We start from the raw sequence: 11,611 nt of genomic DNA, 5'->3' as shown, positions 1-11,611 counted from the left end.
GGTGCTTGCTTAATTGCCTCGGCAACTCGGGAGTTTTGTATCGTATCTCGTCTCAAACACTCGAAGAGCACCCCAAGTAGCAGCTGCCCCTGTGTGGTACAAGGTGGTGGCCCTACACAGGCCCTAATGTGGACGACAAGAGGCTGCCCGTGGGGGGCGATGATTGATGTGTCATCTTAGTTGTGGAGTTTGTAGGTAATGTTTAGAATTTGCTATATTTTCACTCAGACGCTAGCATGCAATGGCCTACTCGTTTTGAAGGACATTACACTGTAGTATGTTGTACATTCGCTGTGAAGCAGACTGTACTGTTTGGTTTAAAAGCTTCTTGTTAATACGATGTAACGTGATGCAGTACAGGCAGTCCCCGAGTTACGACGATAGTCCCCGAGTTACGCCAATTGAAGTGGCCGTTCAATATTTTGATTGCTTCGCTCCATTGGTGGCGTGGTGGTGGTTTTGTTTGGGGGGGGGGGGGGTGAGCGGTCACTCCGCTGCGTGAGCCTCAGCGGCTCTGTGGGGTCGGTGTTGACTCGTGATGGAGGGGGCTTTTGTTGGGGGGGTCAGATCGCGTTGATGTATCAATGTTGTGTCGTTAAACCCGCCAACACCCGGCACAGCCAACTCGTGAGGGTTGTCACGTAAACAGAACGTGGCCAATTCGTCACGAGTACAGCACTAGTGTGTAGTGTAGTGTGTAGTGTATAGTAGTGTATAGTAGTATATAGCGTAGTGTATAGTGTAGTGTATAGTAGTGTGTAGTGTATAGTAGTGTATAGTGTAGTGTATAGTAGTGTATAGTGTAGTGTATAGTAGTGTATAGTAGTGTATAGTGTAGTGTATAGTATAGTGTATAGTGTAGTGTATAGTATAGTGTATAGTGTAGTGTATAGTAGTGTATAGTGTAGTGTATAGTAGTGTATAGTGTAGTGTATAGTAGTGTATAGTAGTGTATAGTGTAGTGTATAATGTAGTGTATAGTAGTGTATAGTGTAGTGTATAGTGTAGTATATAGTAGTGTGTAGTGTATAGTAGTGTAGTGTATAGTGCAGTGTGTAGTGTATAGTAGTGTTAAGTCCTTTATGTAAAAATGTCGTTTTTGCAAATCTGCTGCGTGAATGACAAGCGGGAATTTATTATTGATTAATTTCGCTATGCCAGCTAATGAACCTTTTTCGAATTTGACATGTAGTGTTTTACAAATGTCACATTTTTTTGCGTTTTTTCTGTTATCGGTTTTAAAGTTTGAACGAAAAAACGATGTTTCATGTTCAGCTGAATTGTTGTTTGTTTTTTCGGTAAAGTCATCACGTAGAAGGGAAGTAATACAATAATCTAAATAAAGCATAATAAATTATTTAATAAAATAATAAAAATAAAACATAATAAAATAATTATAAAAATAATTATTTTCTTCTTGGTTCTTTCGGTAAAGTCTTCACGTAGAAGGAAAATAATAAAATAATAAAAATAAAACATAAAATAAAGTAATTATTTTATTTAAATAAAGTAATTATTTTATTATGTTTTATTATTTTATTATTTTCCTTCTACGTGATGACTTTACCGAAAGAACCAAGAAGATGAATCCCTGCAGTCACGAAAGCTTTAAATCAGTTGACGTTACACAACATGGAAATACATTATTTTGAACTCAAAAGCACGTAATAGAAAGAAAAACACCTCAACAATTCCTTGCTGTGGGTAAGCCGTGTTGCTGGTTGCGTACACACACACAAGCACACAGTCCCATCTTAGTAACAACAATGCAAATATGCTGATAAATACTCTGTTTCTTTCGCTAAAGCCACATAGGTATAAAAAAATTAACCCGTAAAAACAAAGTTTTTCACTATAAATCCTTTATATGCGTGGCATCGGTTTTATTTTATTATTCAATTCTGTTTTTCTTGAGTAAGAGTTTCATTTTTATCACATTGATATTTTAAATTAAATATGAAAAAAATTTTTTCCTAAAAAGTGGAAAATTTTTGAAAAAAAATTTCACGAAAATAAATTGTCACGCACAACGAGTCTGTGTGCAAAATGTCAGCTCGATTGGATCACGGGAAGTGGGTTAAAAAACGACCGAAAGATTTGCACGGTCGTAAGCGCGCAAGCAAGCAAGTGAACTTAATAAAAAAAGATTTAATAAACAAAACTAAAGCACGACGTTTCGATTGCAACACAAGCAATCATCATCATCATCAGGTGGGAAAACCACAGCGAGAACATTGTTTTGCTACCTACGTGACTTTACCAAAAGAACCAAAGAGTACGGATCGCTGCAGTGACGTCAACGTCAACTCCAGATCGCTGACAACCAAATCGTCCGTCGTGCCAGGCCGCCATGTTGGCCGGGTGGGTGGGCAGCACGCGCCACGGGCGGACAGAGCCCTGATTGGCTGAGAGCCGCGCGTGCGTCACGCCTCCCTCCCATTGGCTGCTGCTGCTGCCGCCGGTCAACTCACCCGCCTACGTGGTCAGAACGTGACCTCAGCAACAGCTGCGACGTTCGTTTCAACGCCCCAGGCGTCTCCTCTCTCTCACCTCTCTCTCGTTTGCCTTCCTTACGACGCTTTGCTCGACATTGTTTGTGTTGCTCTACACCAACTGCTGCTGCTGCAGGTTCGACGGCGGCTGGTGAATCCCGTAGCGGGTACGTGGCCAAACACGCGTCTCCTCCTCCCTGTGCTACTCAGCGCTCACGCTCTTGACAGACAACTTGATCTCGTCCACATGTCTTAGCCACTCGGCGTTGTTGGATATGGACGTGATGAGTAATGTTACTAACTTTTTTAAAACACACGCGTTAATGAAATGTACCCTGCTGTTTGTAGATTTGAAGCTTTCGTGACTGCAAGGATTCATATTCTTAGGTTTTTTCGGTAAAGTCACGTAGAAGGGAAATAATAAAATAAAAAGTAAAACATAATAAAATAATATAATATCTTTTAATGTTTCATTTTTATTATTTTATTATTTTTATTAATAATATAACAATATTTTTTTTCATGTTTTATTTTTATTTTATTATTTTCATTAATAATATAATAGAATATATTTTTAATGTTTTATTTTTATTAGTTTATTATTTTTCTTCTACGTCACTTTACCGAAAGAAACAAGAAGATGTATCCTACTATTTCTAGATTTGAAGCTTTCGTGACTGCAATGATTCATATTCTTAGGTTTTTTCGGTAAAGTCACGTAGAAAGGAAATAATAAAATAAATAAATAAAGCAATAAAATAATATATTATTATGTTTTATTTTTATTAACAATATATATTTTTTTATTGTTTAATTTTTATTATTTTATTATTTTCCTTCTACGTCACTTTACCGAAAGAACCAAGAAGATGTACCCTACTATTTCTAGATTTGAAGCTTTCTTGACTGCAAGGATTCATATTCTTAGGTTTTTTTGCTAAAGTCACGTAGGTAAAAAAATTAAAATTAATAAAAGTAAAATAAAAATAAAATAAAAATCACGACGTTTCGGAGGCAACACAAGCTTCCGTCTTCAGGTGGAACCATCACAGCACGCTTACTGTATCAAGTAACTTATTTTACTTTTATAAATTTTAATTTTTTACCTACGTGACTTTACCGAAAAATTCTATGTACCGTACGAGTAATGGAAGAACTCCAGCAAGTGACCCCGAGGCTTGCCGTGACACTATACACTTCTACACGATACACTACACTATACACTACTATACACTACACTGTTCACTACTATACACTTACACTATACACTGCTACACGATACACTACACTATACACTACTATACACTACTATACACTACACTATACACTACTATACACTACACTATACACTACACTATACACTACTATACACTACACTATACACTACTATACACTACACGAAACACTACTATACACTACACTATTCACTACTATACACTTACACTATACACTGCTGCAAAGGTCCAGGCCAGAAAAACATGTTGTTGTTGTTGTTGACCAGTGTTATAAACACTTGATGTTTGTGTCTAGCAACGAGGCGGCTTGCACTAAAGTATGTCAAACACTTCGCCGCATTTCACCGTGGCACTCTATTCATTGATGGCCGTCGAGCGCGTCATCTCAAGCAACTTGACAAGGCCAAGATCACATCTCCATTCATATAAAAGGCAAAGTCGTGATTGTGTTTGTTCAAAATGTTTAGCGTACTTCCCGACATGCAACAAACTTGAAATTTGCCATGTGGGTACTTTCCAAACTGGACACCGTGTACAAATTATAAAAATACTCTTTTTTGGGGGTTGGAACTCAATAATGCAGTTATTTTTTGCACGGCAAGTGAGTTGTGATGTCAAATCCGCGCACGTGGAAGCGTAACGCAATGTAGTGTAGCGGGTAGCGCTACGCCGCGCTACGAAACCGGCGACCCGAGTTCGATTCCCGCTCACGGCCACCGCCGGTGACGATTATTTTAACCGCTCCTGGGCCTCCCCTAGGTCGACTCAGCCTCAAACGAGTAACTGGCGTGGTGTGTGAACATCGCCAGTGGGGGGACAAAGGCGGCCGGGCGTGGTTCATCCAAGCCCCCAGGCGAAACCGGGTAGTGAAGCTAGTCTCGCTATTGATTATGCATCGTCAATTTTTCCATTTTCCGGTCACAATTTCATTTACACAACTTAAAATATCCGAATAAAAAAATCACAACGAACAGTTCTTCCCCCCCATCACCTGCTTCCCCACGTCGTCGTTTTTAAATCCTTGATATTAAGTTCACTTGCTTGCTTGCTTAGGACCGTGCAAATCTTTCGGTCGTTTTTTAACCCACTTCCCGTGATCCAATCGAGCTGACATTTTGCACACAGACTCGTTGTGCGTGACAATTAATGTTCGTGAAAAATTTTTTCCCAAAATTTTGTTTTTGCGGGTTATACTTGTTATCAAGCGTTGCCTTATTCCTGCTCGACCCTCTCCCCCCTTCGTCTCCCCGCAATTCCGACTCCTCGGCCGGCGCCGTCCACGCACGCAGCTCGTGCCCCGGCTCGCCCCGACCCGGACAAATGGATCCTCTCGGCGCCGCCCTCGTCTGCCTGTGCTGCGCCGTCACCGTCGCCGCCTCCGCCCGCCGCTCCCCGCCGGCGCCCCCGCGCTACTCGGTCCGCGAAGAGGAGCCGCCGGGGACGCTGGTGGGGAAACTGGCCCGCGACCTGGGCCTCACCGCCGAGCAATTCCGAGCGCGCCGATTCCGAGCGCTGCGGGGCACCAACGGCTCCGACTACCTCGCCGTGAGCGCCGACAGCGGCGAGGTGTGGGTGCGCCGGCGCCTCGACCGCGAGGCCGCGTGCCGCCGGGCGAGCGCTGCTGGCTCGGGCTGCTCCCTGCTGCTCGGCGCCGTCCTGGAGCGGCCCGCCGAGCTGGTGCGCGTCGTCGTCGACGTGCTGGACGTCAACGACCACGCGCCGCGCTTCCCGGCCGAGAGCGCCCTCCTCGAGGTCGCCGAGAGCGCCGCGGTCGGCACGCGCTTCGCGCTGGACGGCGCCCGCGACCCCGACACCGGCGCCAACGCGCTGCGGGGCTACGCCATGGAGCCCGACGACGGCGCCTTCGCCCTGGAGACGCGCGACGGCGGCGGCGGCGCTTTGTCGCCCGTGCTGGTGGTGCGCCGCGCCCTGGACCGCGAGCGCCGGGCCGCGCACGAGTACGTGCTCACCGCGCTGGACGGGGGCCGCCCGCCGCTCAGCGGCACGGTCCTGCTCACCGTGCGCCTCCTCGACACCAACGACAACGCGCCCGCCTTCGAGCGGCCCGTGTACCGGGCGCTGGTGCCCGAGGACGCGCCGGCGGGCACGCTGGTCGCGCGGCTCCACGCGTGGGACCCGGACGATGGCGCCAACGGGGAGGTGGAGTACGCGGCGATGCTGGGGGCGCACGAGACGGCGCGCACCCTCTTCGCGGTTGACTCGCGCTCGGGCCTAGTCACCCTCGTGGGGGCCCTGGACCACGAGGAGGCCGACTCCCACGAGATGCACGTGCGGGCGCGCGACCGGGGGCCCGACTCCGTCCCCGCTTACGCCACGGTGCTGGTGCGCGTCCTGGACGTGAACGACAACGCGCCCGTCGTGCGGCTGCTCGGCCCGACCGGCGACGCCGCGGCGGACTCCGCGGCCGCCGTCGTCGGCGTGTCCCGGGGGGCATCGCCCGGCCACGTCGTGGCCTTCGTCCGCATCCGGGACCGAGACTCGGGCGCCAACGGGCGCGTGACCTGCACGCTCGAGGGCGCGTCGGCCGCGGGGCCCGGCGCGGCGCCGCCGTTCACGCTCCGCGCCTGGGACGGGGGCGAGGTGTACGCGCTGGCAACGGCGACGCGGCTGGACCGCGGGGCGACCGCCGCCGCCGAGTACAACCTGACGGTGGTGGCGCGGGACGACGGAGCGCCGCCGCTCGTGTCGGTCAAGACGTTCACGGTGCGCGTCACGGACACGCGCCCCGAGGGCCGGCTCCCGGATGACGACGGCGGGGACGACGACGGGGACGGGGACGATGCCTTCGCGACGCCGTTCGTCACGGACGCGCGCCCCGAGGGCCGGCTCCCGGACGACAGCGACGGGGACGACGGCGACGACGGCGACGGCGCCTTCGCGACGCCGTTCGTCGCGGTCGTGGCGCTGGCCGTGGCGTCGTGCGTCCTGAACGTGGCCGCGGTGGCGGTGGTGCTGCGCTGCAAGCGGGAGAACAAGGAGTTACGCACCTACCACTGCGGCGCGGCCAGGACGCCGGCGCGTGACGAGCCGGGGGCGGCCGCCCGCTCCGGCGGCGAGGCGGCATCCGCCACCGCGCCCAACGCCTACGAGGACAAGTCCTTCCTGCCCTCGGAGGCGGCGGGCGCGGCAACGCCGGCGCTTGGCAAGCCCCCGCGTCGCCACCCTCTGCGCCGTGTGCCTGGCCGGCACGACCTCACACAGGTAGGTGATGCGCCGACGCAAGACGGCCCCCTTTTGAAAATGACCGCACGGGCCCGGGGAGGCCCGCCAAGCACTCCCCGCTGAACTTTCACTGCCGCGGCAATAACTTAAGAAATCTTGAGAATCAATCATCCGTCACGAATCGTCATCCGCCCCCCTACGCACAATGCAGCGTGCGCGGGGAGGGGGGAATGACGTGTTTTTTTCCACGCATATCTCCGTAGACTGTCCGCGAAATTAAATTGCAATCAAGTATAAAATATAGGCGCATTGTGTACGGTCGATTGAGTTTGCCGAAATTTCATCTGCATGCATTTTACTCCGGTTATCAATTATAATATAAAGCAACTGATTTAAAGCTTTCGTGACTGCAGGGATTCATCTTCTTGGTTCTTTCGCTAAAGTCACGTAGAAGGGAAGTAATAAAATATTATTATGTTTTATTTTTATTATTTTATTACTTCCCTTCTACATGACTTTACCGAAAGAACCAAGAAGACAAAGCAACTGAATCGGAGAGGTTCATGGTTCGACCTCTACGCAAACCAACGTCCCTCAATCAGCAGCACGAAGGGGGGGTGGGTGGGTTCCCACGCGTACCTGCGATCTGCTGGTGGCAGATGCTTAAGAGACTCAGAGAAGCGGATATAATGAGGCACATTCGAAGGTACGAATCGTGGTGCCACGCGTATTAAACGCTCGCTGAGATCCGAGCACTCCTTTTGGCGAGCTTAATATACGTGTAATAATGGTCATTGAGGCGACTCCTGGAATCTGGTCTTTATTTCACTTTTCATGAACAGCTTTCCTTCACGCTGCTGACAGGCAGCGTGAGAGGGACAGACAGACAGAGAGAGACGCACTGCCACGTGGCAACCCGGAGCCCCGCTCCCGCGTGGCCCCCTTCCTCCGTTCGTTCCCGTTCTGACCACGTGTCGCTCGTCTCCACCCCTATTTAATACCCGGGTCACGTGGTACGTTTCCACCAAACCTGGTTAGCCTCCATGGATTCTTCCAGACTCCATCGTAGGCTCCCGGGACCACGCCCCTGACTCGTCTCCCCATTGGCCGTGGCTAAAGCCAGCAGAACCAATCATCTACAAACAGCTGTCAGCTTGCCATGACGTCAGGGCCACGCCCCTAGGCTTCCCCCCATTGGCTGTGGACCAGGACCGGTAGAGCCAATCATCGTGACGAGTTGTGATAGGTCAGTGAGCCGGATATATCCTCACGTTACACATGTTTAAAGAACACGAAACCCGTGGTACCAGCGAGGACCCTTCTTCAAACGTGCGAGCGTGCGTGCGTGCGTGCAAGCGAGCGTGCGTGCGCTCTCTGCACAAGGGGTCTGCGTGCCCATTCATGGACAGACGTCGGCACAATGACCCTGCTGCGTACGGATTGCTCCTGTTACTAAACAAAACGGTGAATGTTGCAATCTTCCGTGGTGAGAATGGAAGTGAAGAAAATGTCTCGCGCTGGCGATATACAAAACTAACAGATTTAACGTGCACATACGCGGCGCTTGCCCGCACGCGATCGTGAGTTCGAAGTGCGTGAATGACGGTGGCGTGCCCCCGTTGATCTTTTGCAGGGCAACGACAATTTCAATCGACAGCAGCAGCAGCAGACGTCTGGAAGGTGAGCGTTTACCGCGTCACACACGCGAACCCTTCATTTGTTCAGCAATCCGGCCTCAAAATCATCAAACTCTTAGGTTTTTTTTTTTCCGGTAAAGTCACCACGTAGGTAAAAAAAAAAATTAAAAGTTAATAAAAGTAATAATGGAAATAAAATAAAATAATAAATCACGACGTTTCGGAGGCAACACAAGTCTCCGTCACAGATAAAAATTACTGCATCAAAATCAAGTTCCGTTTTGCGCCGGTAATTTGCAGACTGAGCGGATGTCGTGACTTTGCGGTGCATTTAGACAACAACAACAACATCTAGACAACAACATCTAGACAACAACATTTAGACAACAACAACAACAACACCCCATGGGAGAGGAGCAGTGGGAAGGCGGTGTTGTGCGTTGGCAGAATGCCGTGCTCTGAGGCAGAGGTCACAACCGCGTACCCGATACCCGTACCCTACCCGATACCCGTACCCTACCCGATACCCGGCTACCCGTGACCGGCCGGGTATGGGTAGAACGTGAGTCACTGGTGAGTCACCGCTTGTCACTCATTTCCCAACGTCTTGTCTCTTCTCACAATTCAAGTTCCTAGAATCAACCCACCCGCGCCTACAACATGGTTTCATCCCAGAGGTCGCAATCAGGTACCCGATACCCGTACCCAGCCAGGTACGGGTAGGGTACAGGTACGGCCGGGTACGGGTACCCGTTTGCGACCCTGGTGCGGCCGGGTACGGGTAAGGAATCAAAACCCGTTTGCGACCTCTGCTCTGAGGTGGCCATATTTCCTGGCAAATGCTAAAACAGTCGGGATGCGGCGAGTGTTCAATTAAATGCCGGTTGTGGGAAATCCAAAATGTAAAAAAGAATTCCAATGCCGACCAGTCTGTATAATTAACGCTCGGTCACTATCGCCTTCAGTGAGAAACTTTGAAAGCTCAGCATGTCGGCCTTGGCTAAATGTCATCCGGAGCCATGTTGGCACAATGTGTGTGTCTATTCACATCAGAAGAATGTACGGCGTTTATTTTTCAGAAAATAAAATAAAACTCGGCAGGCACACGCACAGCCCGTAGCGTCTGAAAATATCCTTTAGCTGATAAACAACTCGCTCCTAATACGGCACGCGACGGCGTTTTGAAAGGATTTGGGGGAGTCTCGCTCCAGAAATCTCTGCACGCGCTTGGGCACTCAAGCTCTTTGTAAGCTTGCAGCGGCACCCGTCAGAGCCAGTCCACAATCCCCCTTGTGCAGAGAGCTGGCGCTCTTTCACACTCTTTGGTTACGTAGTTAAAAAATTAAATAAAAATTCCGCCCCCCCGTTTTAACTCACTGGCCATCTTCTGCATCATAAGAAATGATGTTACCAGCTTGTCCCCCCCCCACCCACCCTGGCTCCTCCCCCCCACCAGCTTGTCCCCCCCCCCACCCACGACCCACCCTGGCCCCTCCCCCCCACCAGCTTGTCCCCCCCACCCACGGCCCCCCCTGGCCCCCCTCAGGCTGTATATAATCTCGTGTCTCTTAGAGTTGTCTTCACTTGATGTAGTAATTCTGCTGTGACAGTTCCACCTGAAGACGGAAGCTCGTGTTGCCTCCGAAACGATTCAATTTAGTTGTTTTTAAATCCTTTATATTAAGTTGACTTGCTTGCTTGCTTGCGCGCTTACGACCGTGCAAATCTTTCGGTCGTTTTTTAACCCACTTCCCGTGATCCAATCGAGCTGACATTTTGCACACAGACTCGTTGTGCGTGACGCTTGATTTTCGTGAAAAATTTTTTCCAAAATTTTATACTTTTTAGGAAAAAAAAATTCATATTTAATTTAAAATAGCAATGTGATAAAAATGAAACTCTTACTCAAGAAAAACAGAAATGAATAATAAAATATAACCGATGCCACGCATATAAAGGATTTATAGTGAAAAACTTTGTTTTTACGGGTACATTTTTTTTCCCATTTATTTTATTCTTTAACTACGTGACTTTACCGAAAAAACCAAAGTGTATGATTAACTAACACATTTAACGGGCACTTACGCAGCGCCTTGCCCGTCCGCACGCGATCGTGAATGCGCAGTGCGTGAATGGCGGTGGCGTGCCCCCGTTGATCTTTTGCAGAGGCCTTGCTGTTTCTTGGAGCCCAACAATCGACTGCAGCAGCAGTCCAGAAGGTGAGCAGCGTTTAGCGCGCCGCACACACGAACCCTTCACTTCTTCAGCGTCCGGCCTCGAAATCAAGTTCCATTTTGCGCCGGTAATTTGCGGACGGACAATAACAACACCATGGGAGAGGAGCGGTGGGAAGGCGCTATTGTGAGTTGGCAGAATCCCGTGCTACGAGGTGGCAACATTTCCTGGCAAATGTGTTCAATTAAATGCCGGTTGTGAGAAATCCAACATGAAAAAAAAATCGAATTCATATTCTTAGGTTTTTTCGGTAAAGTCACGTAGGTAAAAAAAATTAAAATTAATAAAAGCAAAATAAAATTAAAATCACGACGTTTTGGAGGCAACACAAGCTTCCGTCTTCAGGTGGAACCGTCACAGCCACGACAGCTGTATCAATTTTATTTTTACCTACGTGACTTTACCGAAAAAACCTAAGAATATGAATCCTTGCAGTCACGAAAGCTTCAAATCTAAAAATTCCAAAGCCTACCAATCTGATAAATGAACGCTCGTTGACCATCGCCTTCAGTGAGAACGTTTAAAAGCTCACCATTTGGGCCTTGCCTCATTGTTATCCGGAGCCACGTTACGTGCCGCGCTATTTATTTCCGAGTGGCTTTTTCACGTGTACGTGTGTATGTTATCTAATCTGGATTATCCGGCTGAAAATGGATGTAGAATTGAGCCAAGCAAGCGAAAAACAAGAGAGAAAACAACAACAAAAAATTAACCCGTAAAAAAAAGTTTTTCACTATAAATCCTTTATATGCGTGGCATCGGTTTTATTTTATTATTCATTTCTGTTTTTCGTGAGTAAGAGTTTCATTTTCATCACATTGGTATTTTA

The 11,611-nt window shown here is 48.9% G+C and overlaps 1 protein-coding gene across 1 annotated transcript; it reads left to right on the top strand.

Annotated features, from left to right (window-relative positions):
• Window positions 1–5,047: 5,047 nt before the first annotated feature.
• Window positions 5,048–8,594, top strand: LOC133362747 (protocadherin-10-like). Its single transcript, XM_061581673.1, has 2 exons — window positions 5,048–6,949; window positions 8,544–8,594. The coding sequence occupies exons 1-2, from the start codon at window positions 5,048–5,050 to the stop codon at window positions 8,592–8,594; spliced, it is 1,953 nt and encodes a 650-aa protein (XP_061437657.1).
• The last annotated feature ends 3,017 nt before the right edge of the window (window positions 8,595–11,611 follow it).

Source organism: Lethenteron reissneri, unplaced genomic scaffold, assembly GCF_015708825.2.
Source record: "Lethenteron reissneri isolate LAM-NWPU_2019-01 unplaced genomic scaffold, ASM1570882v1 scaffold_1603, whole genome shotgun sequence".
Taxonomy (NCBI): Eukaryota; Metazoa; Chordata; class Hyperoartia; order Petromyzontiformes; family Petromyzontidae; genus Lethenteron; species Lethenteron reissneri.
Note: the sequence above shows the minus strand (reverse complement) of the source record. Positions and strands in the feature narration are given on the sequence as shown.